Below are 18,380 nucleotides of genomic sequence, written 5' to 3' on the forward strand. Positions count from 1 at the left end.
AGTGGATCCCCAAATATTCAGAGAACAGCCCTGTAAATTGTCCTTTATACCAGGGGACTTGAGGACCTCAAGTGTTGGGGCTTCTAGATGCAGACATTGAGGTATTGTTTTCCAAAGTACACATAAAACTCTAGCAACGTCAAAGTCAGTCCCCACAAGTCAAGAGCCTAAGCTTGGGACCCTCAAGATCCACCACTTACAAAAGCTGGAGACAGCTCTTTGTTGGCAAAAGTATTTATCTACCTTCCTTGGGGATTTTGTTTCTTCTCCTCCGGCTGTGTCTGGGCCAGAGGGCCTCTAAAGCCAGCTTTGTCCTCCAGGCCAGGTCTAGGATGAAGTCATTACAGGAAAAGGTGATTCAGTCTTTGAGAGGAATAGGTATGAAAAACCACTGCAATAATTGATTTCAATACCTAGTCATATGTTTGGTTTAAATATTTAAATAGTGTTCAAACCAGTGCTGGGACAGCGGGCCCATGAGGGGTCAAGGCAGAGCTGGTCAGGGATTCTTCCAAGACCACTTTGGTAATGAGAAACAGCAGACACACAGAAGTAACTCACCTTCAGTTTGTCATCCAGACCCTTTGTACTTTGGAATGCCTCACATTCACTCATCTGTACCCCTGTGTGCTGCCCTAGTGTGGCCTTCTGGTTCTGACCCCACCTTCCCAGGGCTATGCTGTATATAGTGACCAGATTAATCAACAACAACAACAACAACAAAAAAGCCCACCTTTTTATTGTGTCATTTCCCAGGATAGTCTCACAATAAAAGCCAGATACTTCTAGTTTATTACTAAATGTCCTCACCCATCTTTCTATCCAGTTTCTCTTTCTCCATCAAACCTTTGTTTCATGCAGAGGATCTCCTTATGGGCTGGTGTTAACTTATTTTTCAATATTCATGCTTTGGTTCCTGCTGTCTCTCCCTTTTAGAATTTCTTCTCCCCTTCTCTTCTACTCAGACACATCTCTTCCATTAAACCCTTTCAGACCAGTTCCCGCCTACACTGATCTGACCTCCCTCTGAACTCTGCTAGCTTATCACCTAGAGTCCACACCAGCCTTATGGCAATTAATCACATTCTACTATGTGAATTTGGCTTTGTTTTGCATGCTCTGTCTTGCTCTTTAGCTCTTTTCTCTTTTTCTTTGAGTGTGTGTGTGTGTGTGTGTGTGTGTGTTTTGTCTGTAGATAGATAAGAGGTGTTTGAAAATAAAACCTAGGTCTTAAATGTCTTTAAAATATACTACCTAATAGATGGTCTGTAACATGGTTATTGGTTGGTAATTCTTGCTTATGATCTTGACTTTTTTTTTCTATGAGGGTAGGAGTCCTTATCTTCTGTTCACTCCGATATCCACAGCTCCCAGAGCAGTGCCTTGCACATTAAATATTCAGTGAGGGTCAGCTGTTAACTCTAGAGAGGGCTGCCCTGACCACGGTCTGTAACGGGCCTTGACATTCTGCCTTGTGTCCCAGCTTTCTGAGTGATGGACCTGTCTTACTCCCAGCCGCAACACCCGTCCCCCAACTGCTTCTGACATGGCTGTATCTGTCTGTTCTTTCTCCTCAGATGCATACTCTCATTCCTCAAGTGAAAACGGAGGCAAGTCTGATTCAGTGGCCAACCTCCAGTCTCAGCCCTCCCTGAACTCCATCCACAGCTCCCCCGGGCCCAAGCGTTCCACCAACACCCTTAAGAAGTGGCTGACTAGTCCCGTGCGCCGGCTCAACAGCGGGAAAGCAGATGGAAACATCAAGAAGCAGAAAAAAGTACGAGATGGCCGGAAGAGCTTCGACCTGGGCTCTCCCAAGCCTGGGGATGAGACAACACCTCAGGGAGACAGTGCCGATGAGGTACGTACACGTGGCCCTGGAGCCTCTATCAGAGGGGCCTCCTTCCCCGGGTTCTGTAAACTTCCCAGTCTCTAGACCCCAGTAGATTGTTTTCTTGAGCCCAAGGAATCTGAGGTTTTGTACCAACAAGATCTTGCCAGGCCAACACGTGACCATTTCGGAGACTGACTAGCACCTAGAATTTCCAGCAAATAGACCACATTTTCCAGATTTGGAGATAGGGGCCTGGGCCCGAGGGGAGCCATTTGGTCACCTATTCCTCTGCTTCTACTAAAAAGACTACATCAAAATCTGCTAGTTGAGAATAAGAATGAAAGAAGGTCCACCATTTCCCTTGGAAGGAGAAGGTCATGCTGGGAGAGTATAACTGTTTTCAGTTGTCTAGAGCAATGCCACATGTAAAAGGGAATAGACAACTCCAGGTGCTCCAGAGGGGAGAATTATGACTAACAGGCAGAGGTTTGCAGAAGGCTAGGTTGCAGCCCAAAGAGGGACTTGAATGGAAGTCAACCAGTGATGAGCAAGCGGTCATGAAAGCGAACAGACACCAGGGCTTGAAGGGGCAGGGATGACACATGACTTCACATAGTGGGAGAGGCCCCTGTATTAGCCAAGAGGTCAGACTGGGTGACCTCCGAAGTCTCTTTCAAAGCTGAGATTCTGTAATCAAGATACAGTGGGTGGGGGCACCTGGGTGGCTCAATGGATTAAGCCTATGCCTTCGGCTGGGGTCCTGATCTCAGGGTCCTGGGATAGAGCCCTGCATCGGGCTCTCTGCTCAGCAGGAAGCCTGTTTCCCTCTCTCTCTGCCTGCTTGTGACCTCTCTGTCAAATAAATAAAATCTTAAAAAAATAAAATACATTGGGTGTGTTCTAGTTGGGGGAATGAGAGCATTTTTGTTTTTGTTTTTGTTTTTTCCTGGCCAACTAACCTGCTCTAATCGCTGGTGGGGCTAAGCAATTCTTCCTGCTGTGTAACCAGACTCTGTTTGTAATTTTAGGCTATTTGCCATTTCTCCCTCTGAGGATGACAGGGGAGCCCGGTGATACTCAGATTGTGGCTTAATAGTCCTTCAAAGGCTTAAAAAGTTAGGCTCTCTCTGACCACTCTCAGCTTTTTCTTTTTCCTGATTAACAAGGTTGATGTTTGTCGTGTGTGTGTGTGTGTGTGTGTGTGTGTATTCCCCCATTTTAACCTCACTGTCCTTTGAGATGAAGGTGCACCCATTCCACAGAAGAGGACAGTGAGGCTCAAAACATAAGGATGTGTTGAGGAAGGAGGTTATCTTGTATGTTGCTTAAAAAAAAAAAAACTCTTAAGTCCTAAGCCATTGGTATCTTTAACTATATGAAACAGAGGACTGTATGACTAATGCTGCTCTTTTGTTCTAGAAGAACAAGAAAGGTTGGGGCGAAGATGAGCCAGACGAAGAGTCACACACCCCTCTCCCGCCTCCTATGAAGATCTTTGACAATGACCCTACGCAGGACGAGATGGTAGGACTCCTTTACTTTCTCCCTTGAAAGAACAACGTGTAATACATGTGATTTTGTCTTGTGTGTATGGTGGGGGTAGTAATACTCTCTATCCCTTGTTCTCACTCTGAATCTGTAATGATAGAGATTTGTCTATATTTGGTAGGTTACCCTCCCCCTGCCCTGGAGATCTGACTCCATTCTGGGCAGCAGAGGGGCATGTGCAGCAATCCCAGAGTGGGACGGGTGTCTCATCCTGTTGATGGAGGATAATGGCTCTGTCTTCGGACACTGCAGATCCTAAAAGGAACTGTTTGTCTCACAAGGAGTCTGAGGGCAGTTCCAGGCTGAGATCCCTTTGTTGTACCTGATGTCTGAACTGTGTTTTTGCTGATCGGTTTCCCTATACTCAACTCTAAAATCCAGATAGAAGTAGCTTCTGGTCAAGTCCAAATTCTGCAAGCACGGGAGGGAAGGAGATGCTGCGAAGGTGGGAGGGAAGTTTGCTGACAAAGGTGGGAAAACTAAACGCAGGCTGTTGCGTGCTTGGTCTTGTACAATCTCTGGCTCCTGAGCACGCGGAGGCTCCCGGGTGCCTGGAGCGTGGATGTCTGTGTGGCCTCGAAGCCCCCAGCGATCACCCTGATTGCTCTAGAGACTCAGCTTGGACGTGCTGCTCAGTACCAGCCGAGGCTTGGGGCTGCTTTAACTGTACACTCCGTCACTCATTTTCCTAGCAAACCCTGCTTTCACCTCAGTGTGTTTTTCCTGCCTTCTCTTTGTCACTGTCCCCTTGGACTCTGTGGGTTTTAACTGTCCTTTACAGTTTCTTTTCAGAGTGGCTTGTGGTGGAGGTGGTGGCTCAGCTGTCCCTCTGAGGACAGCCCTGTGTTCCCTGCTGCACCACCTTGCAGTGGCACGGCTTCCTGTGGGGCAGGGGGGCCAGCAGAGATTGGGAACAGATCTTTCCACCAGCACCTGGGATGCAGTTCAAAAAGTCCGGCTTGCCCGTGCTTCAGCATGTCCGGTTATAGCCCCATCCTGGAGCTCATTCCCTCCACTTTGTATTGGGTCACGAACCCAGACATTAGTTGGGGTCTTCCAGGGTGCCACACAAGAGGGAGAGACTCTAGGGACAGGATGATGACAGTTGCCCTGCTCTGGGACTCCGCCATGAGCCAGGCACAATGCTGGCCCCTCCTACGGTGACGCTGGTGGCCCCTGTTGGAAGGACAAGTAGCGGAAGTGTGGCGCGAGGCCCATCCTGGGCTCCCAGGAGCAGAAGCGCCCACGTTCCACACTGAGGTCCGCACGGGAGCCAACCTGCTGTGTTCCCAGAGGCCTTCCCTTGTAAAATGTTCCACAAACAGTGATCACGGCGTGTGTGGGGCGAAGGACGCTCCTATCACAGCATTAGCTGTCCCACACGGCATTTGGCAAGGAGGTGCCAGCTGGCCTATGATAAGTAAAGGTCAGGGACCCTCCCCCTCAAATTCCCTCAGACACAGCTTGTTTGGGGGAAGAGGATGTTATGTTGTTTCTGGATAATCTTTAACTGAAAAGGCGGACTTACCCCCGACATTTGTGTGGCCTTTTTGTTAGCCAGAAAGAGGACAGATGGCAATGGTCCCTTTTTAGACACATTCACCCTCCTCAGCCCTGCCTGTTTGATTTCTGTGCGTTTATTTTTCTGAAACATTTGGGGAGCCTCAAAACTTCTAGCAATTAGATTCGAACTTATTAAAATAAGTTTTTACAACAGTCTGTAAGGAATTTTTTAGTCTACCTATTTAATGTTATACAATCACCTGGATTCTCCATGTTCCCCTCTTAATATTTGTTCATATGTATGTATGTTTTATTTTTATAGTTTTAATATATACTTGATATGTTGAACGTTTTATTTAATATTTTTTAAAATCTTACTAATTTTAACTTCGTAACTACAATTTTAACAGCATTAAATAGGAGTATTTCCCTTATTCGATGTAGCATAATTTGCTTGGCCAGTCTGTTTTGGCATATCCTGGGTTGTTTCCAGTTTTTGCCGCCCTAGATAACACTGCTACAGATCACTTTGTACATACAGCATTTGTTCTTTTGACTTCTGTCCTTGGGATAAGTTCCCAGGGGTAGGATTACTAAATCAAAAAGTTGATAACTTGGATTTCCAAACAGGCTTAAGCTCCTTTCCTGCATTCCCCAGAAGAGGAGAAAGAGTGTTCTTCTCTCTCTCTCTTAATTATTATTTGACTTTGTTTTACCCCATCTCAGAAGCAAAGACCTAGAGTAACTCTTAAACTAGACAAAAAGTAGCTTCTTTTTGAAACTTTCCCCCTAATGTAAGGGACAAACTTGACGCCAAAGCATGGCCAGGACTTTCAGGTTTTTATCTCTGCAGTGATCAGTGTCAAAGACTGAAGGAACTTACCCAGTTCCAGGGTGTTTGGGGTCCAGGGAGCACAGTTGCCTGTGCTTGGCTGTGCCAGGGGGAAAAGTTCATACATGCATGCAGGGTGAACCATTTCTCCCCCAATTTCTTCTCAGGTAGGAGAAGGAAGATAAAAACCACTGTCCCTCCATGAGCAGGATTCCCCACACCATTGGCCATCCAGCCACATGGACCAGTCAGTGCTTCTTGCTGGTACAAAGGGATGGTGGGCAGGCCCTTGGCTTGAGCCTCCTTTTACTGTGAATAGGACAGTCCCTGGTGACTCTAGCATGAGACACTCAACTCCTTGCTCGAACCATGTATTATAACCACATGTTTCAATTTGGGAGCAACAAAAACAGCTGTTTGTGGAGGGGTGTGTGTGTGTGTGTGTGTGTGTGTGTGCATATGAGTGGGCGGGGGGTTTCTAGCTTCCTGGTCTTTAAGTGCCCTGCCCTAAAATTTTTGCTTTATACACACTGAAGATCTATGTTTAAAATCTGTATTTAAGTAAAGCAAAGACACTTCCTCTCCTTTGGACACATTTGAGGCCAGATTTATGGACCCCTGGAACAGCAATGGGCAGCCCTGTTGTGGCCAAAGTTCTATCTGTCCCTCTCCCCCTGTTGCTGACAGCAGGTGCAGGCCTTACCTGTTGGCCTCCCAGGAACTCAGCAAACCCTGCCTTCAGTTCCTTCAGAGGCCTGCCTAAGGAGAGCCTAGTCTCATCCCTGCTTTTCTGCTGGCCAGAACTCCTCACAAGGAGTCAGGCAGGACCGTCTGACACCCACACCACTTCCTGTCTTGCTCTGTGATTTCTTGCCTCTAAACATAAAGCTTTGCTTCCCTTGCCTGCCTTGAGCTGTGGACTTGCTGTTTTGCTTCCTAATTGCTATTCCTCATTCCTTGCTAATCTGCTTTTCCTTTGCTGCTCAATGTCTTGCAGTCCTCCTCTTTGCTAGCAGCCCGGCAGGCTTCCACTGAAGTACCTTCTGCTGCAGACCTTGTCAGTGCAATAGAACAATTGGTCAAAAGCAAGCTGGTAAGTGGGGGTCCTGGAGGCAGTTTTGTGTGTGTCTTACCTCCATGTGGCTCCCAGGGTCTGGCATCTGTCTGCCGTGGCCTCCTTTGCACCTGTCCTCATTCCTCCTGTAGGATTGTTTCTAGCTAAGGATGGTTTCCCAAAAAACCTGTGCTCCACAGTCTTTTTAGTTCCTTTTTTTTTTTTTTTTTTTTGAATGGGCATGGCCAATTAATGGCCCTTTTGGGATTGTGTCACTAATGAAAGGAAAAAAGTATCCAACACAAAATAGCATCTCTCTGAGCCCAGTCCACTGACCTTCAGGGATGCAGCATTTGGACAGTGACTGGTGTGTGTATGGTTAGCCCTGAAGCTAATTTGGCTACTGAGACACAGAACATGATTTGGGTCTTTGAAAGTACTGGGTAATTTTATTTGCGGACCCCAGGCAAGATTCTAGCCTGAGAGTCTGGCAAAAGTAGATATTATATAGATAGTATATATGGTATATAGTATGTATAGTGTGTGTGTATGTATATATATATATATATATACATGTATTATATATATATAATATCTACTATCTATAAATATAGATCTATATCTATAAATATAGATATATATTATAAATAGATATATAGATAGATATAGATAAATTTATCTATATATATAGATCTAGATCTATAAATATAGATAGTAGATATTATAAAGGGGCATGGGCCAAAATGTGTAGCTCTTTCACCACAGGAGATGAGGGGAGCTGGTGTCTACCCCCATCATGGGGGACAGTCAAGCTGATGGCCACTGAAAACTGGCCTAGCTTGTGACTGTCACGGGGGCCAAGCAGATGACCGCAGAGAAGGATTATGGGTCTGGCTGCTTTAGGGTTTGGGCTCCATGCTGGTGAAAGAGCTTGTTTTTGGATAATGTTATTCCTCTGCACCATGTTTTTACACTGACATGTATTCCTACAGGATGACAATTTAAAGCATTCTCCTTGCCCTTTATCCCATCGGTGTCACTCGTTTGGTTTTTCTCAGAACTTTCATTAGGATAAATGTCTGTGCTTCTGCCAGACTTCTCTTGGACAGTTCTGCTAATCAGCACCATATAAACCCTTCTCCCCTTGGTCCAGGAAAATGCTGGATGCCGTGCAGGGAACCCTGCCCAATCATAATTCTGATTATAGTAACTCCGTCTTCAAATCTCCCAGCTTAGAGAATACTGATGAAATTTAACATGTGATTTTCTTCTCCTTCTAAGTTTTCCATCCTAAGTAAGAAAGAATTTTGCAGCTGATGTTTTCAATAACTGTATCTAACTGTTCTTGAGGGCTGTCGGGTCTCTGGTCACCCTCCCTGTCTCACTGGTACGAGTCGAGTGCTCGTGTGGGCACTCCATTGGCTTTTCAAAGCTTGCCTCTCCGACCACCCCCCACTCGCTCTCCTTTTTTCTTCACGCTGACCCACATACCCTCTTCATGATCCAAATACTGTCTAACAATGTTTTTCCTTAAAGATCATCCTTTGTTTTTTTTCTTTACATTGTCCCCTTCACCACCTGTGCCTGAGCCCTGACCTCATGCCTGGACTATTGAAGTAGTGTCCTGCCCCCTCTGCCTCCCTCTCAGGCCTCTGTCCCCTGGCAGGTCTTCCGCATGCACTGCCGTTGCCTTCCTCCTCAGTGGAGGGTCACTGAGGACCCTCTTGCCTCCACAGTTGTCTGCAGGGTGGGGAGCCTTCAGGTACACAAGACTCTTCACTGAGGTGCAGGAAGACCATTTTAGAATCTCTTCATCATTTAAAAAATGATTTGGGGTACATTTTGTTATGTACATAGTGATAACACAGTAGCACAGAAATACAAGTTATAAATAAGTTACATGTTTGGGCAATGTATGGCCAAAATTAGGTTTCCTGATAGAGGTATATGATCAAGGTTTGGAACTCACTGGATTAAATATTCCATGGATAAAATTCACACTTACCCAGTATTCCAATGCTTTGTAGGCAGCCTACCACCACTTATTTATTCTGGTTGATGAACTCTGCTCCAACCAAATTGTTTTCCTCATGCATTTGGCTCTCCTCCCCCAAAGTTTCTATTCATACCACCCTACTTCTCTGGAACATTCCCTCTCTTATTTTTGCTTATCTAAAGCACAATAGTCCTTCAGGGCCCCAATGGAATCTCATCTGCCCAAAAGGGCTTCCCTGACCAGCCCAGGCCAGATTTCTTCTGCAGTCCCATGCCAATTACTGTGTAAGCCACACACTGCTGGGGCCAGCTCTTAGATAGTTCTGTTATGTTATTTGTTAAAGTAACTTAATCTTTTCTTTATCTTTGTCTGTGTAGCTTCCCTACCCAGCAAGATTAGGACATGATTTTCCCCTCCTCCATTAGTACACAAGAGGCTTTTACACTCATATGTCAGTAGACACTTCTCTCCAAAATGCTGTATTTTTGTGTATTTTCGATTATCTTTTATCCTGATATTACTGCTCACCTGAGTGCTCTGGGAGTCCCCACAGCCCTTCTAGTTGTGTGATCAGTGTGTCTGGTATTAAACAGGTAAGGGGAGATATTGAGAAGTTGGGGCGCCTAGGTGACTCAAGTGGTTAAGTGTCTGCCTTCAGCTCAGGTCATGATCTCCAGATTCTGGGATGGAGTCCCACATCTGGCTCCCAGCTCAGCAGGGAGTCTGCTTCTCCTTCTCCCTCTCCCTCCCCTCTGCCTCTCCCCTTGCTTGTTCTCTTTCTGTCTCTCTCTTTTTGACATAAATAAATCTTTAAAAAAAGAAAAAGGTCAATGAGAGTAAGTTTCCCAAAAGAGAGGAAGTGGAGGGTGTTATTGGAGCAGATCAGCCCCTCAACAAACCTCTATCAGATGAGTGGTTGCTCTGTGGTATGTTTCCACAATAAGAACTTTAACTTGTCCCTCCACCAATAACTACTCCTTGAGGACCTGCAGTGAACCCAGAATTATAGAGATTTCTTTGGCCAAACAAGTAACACCAACCCCATATCATGGAGAGGAATGAGGGAGCAGCAGCTTGGTTTCTCAGAATCTTCTCCTCAAAATTGATCCTTTGTCACTCCTCTACTTTCTCCTCCCTCCCATCCCAGTATATACCCGCTGTAGGAGAGCAATGAAGCAGCAGTGTGTGGTGGTTTCCCCAGGCATGTTGGAGAATCCCAAGTTGTATTTTTACCGCTGAAACTTGTATTCCTATTCCTCATTAGCTCTTTAGCTGAGATGAGGGTAAGACCTAGAACCTATGAAAGTTCCAGAGCTTTTATTTGACTGTGAGTACAACAGTGTGACAGCTGCCAAGATAGGCAGTGTGTTCATAGGCTAGGTTAGTGAAAGTACAATGTACAGTCAAGGAGAGTAACAACCCCATTGTCCTCCAAGTTCTTCAGACCACATCTGCCTTGAATACATGTGAGTCGTGTATCAGGTTCTGAACGCAGCATTCTGAAGTGTTCCTGAACTCAGTGGAAGGGCCCCAGAGGATGTGAACAGTACCATGTGGTGTCCACATCATTTGAAGGGAAGTTGAAGGTACTGGGTTAAATGAGGGGAGAAATTAGGAGAGAGAAGGCTAGTGAGAGCTGTCCTGAATTCATTGAGGACTGCTATGGAAAAGAAGGGTTGGTCTCCCTCTTTGTTACTCCAGAGGGTAAAACATAGACCTGTGGGTGGAAGTTATCTTAGTTCAGTATGAGATGAGGTAATAAGTTCCTTTCCAAGCGACAGAGTCTGGAAATTTTACAGGAGCGTCTAGCATACTTGGACTTTTATATCTAGGGCTTAGATTCTTTCTACTTTCCGTTTTGGGAAATAGTAGGAAGAGATAGCACCAAATTCTGCTCCACAACAAAAGCCTGGAGATCCCTTGTGTCTTGGAGCCCCAGAGCTGCCCTTGGTATGTTTTGGTCATGTGGTCATGACGGCACCAAGGCTTCTGCCTTAGAGTTGCTGGTAGGAAACAAGGGTGGGTGTTCTCCAGCTCACCTATGATACAGACATAAACCCTTGAAGCTTCCCCCGGAACTCTTTTGACAAGTTCCTCTGGACATCAGTGGACACTTCTGACTTCTTATCTGCCAGCCTTGGTCTTGAATCACTGCTTTTATTTACTAAGAGAAGATGCCCACCCACCTCCCCCCAAACAGATCTCACACATTTTTTCCACATTTTGTATTAAGATAGTCTCTCTAACCCCAAGCCGGGTGTAAGGACTCTCCCTACTTTCCCTGTGTGATTTTTCTTCTTTCTTTCTTTCTTTTTCTTTTTTTTTTTTTTTAAGTAAACTCTATCCCAAAGTGGGGCTCAAACTGACAACCCCGAGATGGAGAGTCACTTGCTCTACCAACCGAGCCAGCTAGGTGCCCCTCCCTATGTGATTTTTTTTTTTAAGATGTTTTATTTATTTATTTATTTATTTGACACAGAGAGAAAGAGAGAGACCCAGTGAGAGAAGAAACACAAGCAGGGGTAGTGGGAGAGGGAGAAGCAGGCTTCCCACTGAGCAGGGAGCCCGATGCAGTGCTAGAATCCAGAACCCTGGGAACATGACCTGAGCCAAAGGCAGATACTTAACAACTGAGCCACCCCGGTGCCCCCCTCCCACTGTGAGATTTTTCATAAAACTTTTCCTAGATGTGAGGATGGGTGGTGAGGTGGTGGGTGTGCAGGGAATCAGAGACCTGGGTTGTAGTCCCGCCTTGGCTGTTTATTGTGTAGCTGTGGGCAGTTACTTAGTCTACTTGGGCCTCTCTTTTATCTCCTTTATCAGCAGGGATGAGTCTGTCCAGCTGAATCTTATCTCAAAAAAGATACCATGATGATTGAGTAGGTGTGAGTGTGCTTTGTAAAATGATAAGCAAGCACCCTACAAATGTTAGCTCTTAGCCATCTCATCCGGGATCTGTGTTAATGTCGGGGGAAGGCAACAGATCCAGCCCGTTCATAGCCCCGTCCTGGGCCATGAGGACACAGTGTGTGTCAGCCAGTAGATGAGCAGTTGGGTGAACAGGGCAGGGTTATACCTTAACCATCTATATGATCTGGTTTTACTTCTCAAGTTCAAGGAACAAGAGCTTTTGTGTCTTTAAAAATCTTGTGTGTCTCTAAACAGCCCCAGGATTTCACAGCCTGCCTGAGATGAAAGGTCAAGCCTCCAGAAAGCATACCTCCTATCTGAGCCCTTGCCCTCAGGTGGCATGTCACAGCAGTTTCCTGGGCTTGGGATGGTATTTCTCCTCTACCTTTGGAGTAGGGACTGGCTGGGATTGAGCTCTTGTTCAGTCTACCCAGTGACCTGGCATCCTAGAATGTGTCTACCTGCTTCAGCAAGGCTTCCTGCCCTCTGGTTCTCCCGCTTGATAGCATTCACCTCCCTAGGCCAGCCCAGTGGGCCACGAAACATGACTCAGGCCACACTGCATCTGTATGTCTTTGTGCTTTGCTCACCTCTAGGTGAATCAGCCTGCTTGGTCAGTGGCAAGGTAGAGTTAGCCAAAGAGCCCAGAGAGGAGGAAATAATGGCCACATTGCACCCATGGTGGAGGGGTGTATTTTCAGACACTGAAAGGCCTCTGGCCTTCCTCTATGGAAAAGGTTCCTGAGCTTGGTGAAGTAGAAAAGTTTTGATTTCCACCAAAAAAATTTGAAGACAAAGTTGCAAACTTGAAATGTTATTTGCCCAGACATGACATTTTTTACTCTACAGTTATCTTCTTCCCCATCCCCACCCTTAATTTGTCTGGAGACGATTCTGATCTAGTACTTTTGGTCCAGAGAATATTATTTAAATTTTTAGAACAGGATGGGTCAGCTAGGAGGTTGGTGTGATGTGTGGTGCGGGACAAGCACCCTTATCTGTTGTTCTATCAGATGACCTTTGACCTCTCCCCAAGAGTCCCATAGTACATTCAGTAAATTCTTGGAGCCCTACCATGTGCCAGCTCTGGCACTGAGCACAGAACCTTCCCTAATGGAGCTCACAGGGTTAGTGCTCAAAACTCTCTCTGCCTGGACTGTTGAACGTTTCCTCTGTGACTGCGGTCTGATGTCTCTCTACATGAATACCAGATGGATTCTCTTTTCTTTTTTCTTTTAAAAAAACTTTTTAATAGTTTTTTTTTTTTTTTTTACTAATAAAAGCAATATATGCTCATTCAAGAAAAATTGGAACAATGACAAGGGTAGGAACACAAATTATATCACTGATAATATCATCATCTAGATACATTCAGTGCTGAAATATTGATATATTTTCTCCTAGGCACTTTTTTTTTTAAAGATTTTATTTATTTATTTGACAGTGAACACAAGTAGGCAGAGAGGTAGGCAGAGAGAGAGGGGGAATCAGGCTCTCTGCTGAGCAGAGAGCCTGATGCAGGGCTCATTCCCAGGACCCTGGGATCATGACCTGAGCCGAAGGCAGAGGCTTTAACCCACTGAGCCACCCAGGCGCTCCTCTCCTAGGCACTTTTAAAAATAATGTACTTAATTAGAGAGTATAGAAAAATGACATTCTTTTTTCCTTTACTGTCATATCAGAGACACTTTCCCAAGTCATGAAAAGCTCTTGGAAACATTAAGACTGGTCTTCCTAAAACTTAAATCCAATCACGTCACTTCCCTGCTTCAAACCCTTCATCACTGGTTTTAGAAAGTAAAGTCTCTATTTCTTGATGCACCACACAAGTCTCCCTATGATGGGACACTGCATTCTTCTCCAGGGTTGTCAGTCTCACTCCTACCCTCTTCTTTCACTCACTCCCCCAAACTCACACAATACACAGTCATTTGCCGCCACTTCCCAACCCCTTGCCACTTTCACTCCCTTATATTCTACCTGTGTGGGCTGCTTTCAGCTTCCCAGGCTGCCCCAGGTATGTTCACAGCTTGATCCTTTACTCAGAGTGTTGCTCCTGCTTAGAAAGCTCTCTCATCAGAGGATCCAGTGCAATCCTCTTTCTCAATACTCAGTTCAAGCACTGCCTCTTCCTTTCCCTCCCCTCTCCACCCCCTCCTCCCCCAGAGAGCATCTTGCTCCTTTTTTCATCCTCCTTAGTACCCCTTCTGTCTAAAACAGTACCCATGATAGCTTAGATGATGGAGGGTAGGAAGCCAAATTGTATTCATCTTCATTTCTGCAGTGCTTGGCAAATATTTAGCATGTAGTAGATGCTCAATGAATATTCGCTGGAGTGCAAACCGTTGAGCAGTTGCAGTGCTGTGTCATGACTGGTGTGCAGGGGTGTGTAAAGGGTGCTTATAGGAGTCCCAAAGAGGGCATTTTATCCATAATCCAGCAGACAGGGAATGTGTTCATTTTTTTTAAATAATTTTTTATTTTTTATAAACATATAATATATTTTTATCCCCCGGGGTACAGGTATGTGGATCACCAGGTTTATACACTTCACAACACTCATCATAGCACATATCCTCCCCAATGTCCATAACCCCACCCCCCTTCCCCCAACCCCCCTCCCCCCAGCAACCCTCAGTTTATTTTGTGAGATTAAGAGTCACTTATGGTTTGTCTCCCTCCCAATCCCATCTTGTTTCATTTATTCTTCTCCTAACCCCTTAACCCCCGCTGTTGCATCTCCACTTCCTCATATCAGGGAGATCATATGATAGTTGTCTTTCTCTGCTTGACTTATTTCGCTAAGCATGATACAAACGTAGTGATCCGAAGGGGCACGTGCACCCGAATGTTTATAGCAGCAATGTCCACAATAGCCAAACTATGGAAAGAACCTAGATGTCCATCAACAGATGAAAGAATGTGTTCATTTTTAACAGGGGACAGACTTCCTCCCTAATTAATCTATTGCTTTGAATCCTATTTGCATTTCTGTTCCATGGCCTTGGACCAGCTAGAGGCACTTTGTGGCCCTCTCCTCGTGCACCTTCTCCTTTGCCTGCTGAGACTGTGATGGCCTGAGCCCTGGGCAGGGCAGAAGCTCCCACTACCCATAAACCAGCCCCTGCTGCCTGCCTCCCAGCAGAGGCAGCACAGACAGTGGCAGCTTGCCCCCAGTTGCCCACGGCTGGGACCCAGGATCCCCCCTCTAGCCCTGGAAGCCTGCCATCAGAAGGAATGGCATTTGAGTTATAAGCATTGATAGCCAAGGCCATTAGGAGGCCCATTACCCAGACTACAGCTTACCCAGACCCTTTATTTCTCTCTTCCTCCTCTCTTGCCGCCTTTGCCCTACTCACCCCTTTGCAGAGAGTCTTTTTGGGCTTTTTTGCTCATTCAACAGGTCAGACAGGAAGATAGGGAACATAGTTCCCTGCATGACATTTCAGCTCCTCAGAGGCCCTTCATTCTAGAAGGTTGAAAAAGGACCATGCCAAGCTGGATGTTCCACAGGAGAGCCTTGTAGGCAGAGATGGAAGCCTGTTTGCCCAGGCCTTGCAGTCAGCATCCTGCCAGCCATCAGGCTGTAGAACAAAGGCTGTAATAGGACAACAGGACAAGGAGGAAGGGAAGTAAAAGTCATGTAATCAAATCAGTTAGCAGCTGGGTCCATTTGCCTGGGAGCCTGTCTCTGGCCATGGCACCAGGGAACAGGTCACATGTCTTGAAGAGCCTGCCTGTCCACTGGCTTCTCAGACCCCAGCACCAGACACTCTCATTTCCTTAATAACTGGTTAGAGATCCTGAATCTATAAATTTAGCTAAACTCTCCTTGACCTTTCTATATTTTTAGTCTATGCTGTTTCTCAGGATAACAACTTCCACAGTTGATTACTTATCCTGTAAAATAACTTCATGACAACTTAAAAGAAATTCTCACTCTTGAGCTTGAAAATGCTATCTTTACTTAAATTTTGTTTTAATTTTTTTACTAACATATACTGTATTATTTGTTTCAGGGGTACAGCTCTGTGAATCATCAGTCTTACACAATTCACAGCACTCACCATAGCACATAAACCGCCCCCCTTGCCAATGTCCATCACCCAGCCACCCTATAAGATGCTATCTTCTTAATTCTAGTTTCTGGTGTTGGTAACAAATTCATGCTTGGCCCTTGGTACCTTTTGTTGATTTGGAGGTAAAGCAGGGGAAAAGAAGGTTGATATCATTTCTCAACTTTAAATTTTTTGGATTTAAGACTTTTTAAAAATATTTTTTAAATATTTTTAAAAAGATTTTATTTATTTATATCAAAGAGAGAGAGAGCACAAGCAGGGGGGATGGCCGAGAGAGAGCGAGAAGCAGACTCCTCGCTGAGCAAGGAGCCCAACGTAGAGCTCTATCCCAGGACTCTGGGATCATGACCTGACCTGAAGACAGACACTTAACCAACTGAGCCACCCAGACCCTCCCCTTATTCATTTATTGTAGAGAGAGAAAGAAAGAGAGTAGGGGAGGGACATAGAGAGAGGGAGAGAGAGAATCTCAAGCACACTCCCTGCTGAGCATGGAGCCCAACGTGGGGCGTGATCTCACGTCCCTGAGATCATGACCTAAGCCAAAGCCAAGAATCAGATGCTTAACTGAATTACACACTCAAAGGCCCCTCTGCTTTAAGTCTTAATATCCACCACCTGTTATATAATGAATGACCCATTGGGTACCTCATTTACTTTTTGTTTCATTCCTCTGGACTGTTCCTACTTGTATTTATCCTAGCTTGAATTACGGCAGCTATGAGAATTTAGACATATACTCCAAGTGCACGCTGTTTAACACCATGCTGAAGCCTGTTGTTTCTCCCACCTTTTTTGGAGATTTTTTTATCTTTGTGACTTTAACCTTAAGGCTGATGTTTTCAAAGACTTCCAAAGTGAAGCTTTTCCTTTGAGCCGCAGAGGCTGTTGTAAATAGGCCTCTTGTGTGGGTAGTTTGGGTTAGACACCCATATTTGTTTTAGAGTCGCTCACCTTGACCTTGATCTCCAGGCTTACTGTTTATCCGCATTGCTTCTGCCAAGTTCCATAATGAAATTCTAAGTGTTGCTGTTTGATCTTTCTTCAAGGACACCTGTGAAAATGCTAAGCTAATGGCCCCATTTTTTAATATCCTTCTTGTTAACAGCTCTGGGGGTTGGGAGGGAGAATTCATCATTGTAGAATATTTTTAATTTTCCAAGGGGTTATACAACTATTGTCTCTGTCAATTCCTTAGAAATCTGTAGAAAGGAGAGATCTGATGTGAAAACTGAAAAAAAAAAAAAAATGAAGCCCACATGGAATAATTGCAGCTGTCTCACTTAAGATCATCCAATGGCTAGCAGATCTGGCGTTAGAAACCTTTGCTCTTAAGTCTTTCTAGAGTACTGTATTAATATCTTTACCTTGTTTCTCAATCCTATAGCACCTTAATTAAAGGAAATTAAAGGGATTCATAAGTGAAAGAAAACTTTGGCAAATAACCTTAGGAAAGATATTTTTACGAAAGGCTAAATCTATTGATCTCTTCCGGTCTACATCTCATTGGGATTTGGGGGTGGGGGGGGGGGTAGCTGATTTAACAAACAGGCATTGGTCCAACTAGCTCTCCTGTCACTACCTTCCCCTTATCAATTGGCATTTGATGGTCTCACAACTGATCTTTTTTAACTGCTTCATCAGTATAGAATCTCAATGATTATCTTTTTTTTTTTTTAAGATTTATTTATTTATTTGACACAGAGAGAGAGAGAGAGAGAGAGAGAGGGAGGAAGGGAAGCAGGCTCCCCGTTGAGCAGAGAGCCCGATGTGGGACTCGATCCTAGGACTCTGAGATCATGACCTGAGCTGAAGGCAGCGGCCTTTGAGCCACCCAGGCGCCCTCAATGATTATCTTTACCTCTGAATCACTTACCCAGATATAAGTCACTTTGACAATTTTCATTATGTCAGGAAATTGGACGCACATGATGCCAAGTTCATCCTGATTGCCCGAGAAGGTGGCAGCTCTGGGCAATCTGCTGCAGGGACAGGGGAGTACCTGGCCTCCTGGTGCCTCACTGACATTCAGTGAGAACAGCCTGGGCTACTGGTCTACCAAGTTGGCTATAGCTAGGCAGGAGGGGACACAAGGGCCTCCAGATGACTTTTCAAGGTATGCTTCCCTAAGGCTGTTTTTCTTCTCTTTTCAGAGTCTAGAAGGAGGCTCATACCGGGGAAGCTTGAAAGACCCTGTAGGCTGCCTGAATGAGGGGATGACTCCACCCACACCTCCTAGAAACCTGGAAGAAGAACAGAAAGCCAAGGCCCTGAGAGGCCGGATGTAAGTAACTTTCCCATATACTACCCTAGTACGCATGTGTATGGTGGACAACATGCTGAGGTCGGAGGAAGTTTGGGGAGGATTACAGAGGGGTCCCCCACACCGTATTTCCACAGATACTATTCATTCTAAGTAAAGGTGACCTAGATCTGTCCAGTGTACATTGATAGACAAGGCACTGCCGTGGCATCGACTTTAAGAATTTTAGGCTAAAGTATTGTCAGGGAGATAGCAGCTGTTATTGACAAAGTGTGGTTATAACCACGGTCTGTTAGAAATTTAAAACATGTTGGGGCACCTGGGTGGCTCAGTCAGTTAAGCATCTGCCTTTGGCTCAGAT

At 45.3% G+C, this 18,380-nt stretch overlaps 1 protein-coding gene across 17 annotated transcripts in view; it reads left to right on the forward strand.

Moving 5' to 3' along the window:
* The window catches only part of KALRN (kalirin RhoGEF kinase), a 656,868-nt gene that overhangs the window by 580,308 nt on the left and 58,180 nt on the right, over positions 1 to 18,380 (forward strand). For 13 of the 17 annotated variants that reach the window (XM_059391095.1, XM_059391094.1, XM_059391100.1 and 10 more), the window contains 3 exons: positions 1,578 to 1,861; positions 3,254 to 3,358; positions 17,910 to 18,040. In XM_059391095.1, the coding sequence (XP_059247078.1) occupies positions 1,578 to 1,861; positions 3,254 to 3,358; positions 17,910 to 18,040 (520 nt within the window). The remainder of the gene's footprint in view (positions 1 to 1,577; positions 1,862 to 3,253; positions 3,359 to 17,909; positions 18,041 to 18,380) is intronic. The other 4 variants (XM_059391096.1, XM_059391113.1, XM_059391116.1 and 1 more) reach the window with 1 other exon arrangement.

This window comes from Mustela nigripes, chromosome 2 (genome assembly GCF_022355385.1).
Source record: "Mustela nigripes isolate SB6536 chromosome 2, MUSNIG.SB6536, whole genome shotgun sequence".
Taxonomy (NCBI): Eukaryota; Metazoa; Chordata; class Mammalia; order Carnivora; family Mustelidae; genus Mustela; species Mustela nigripes.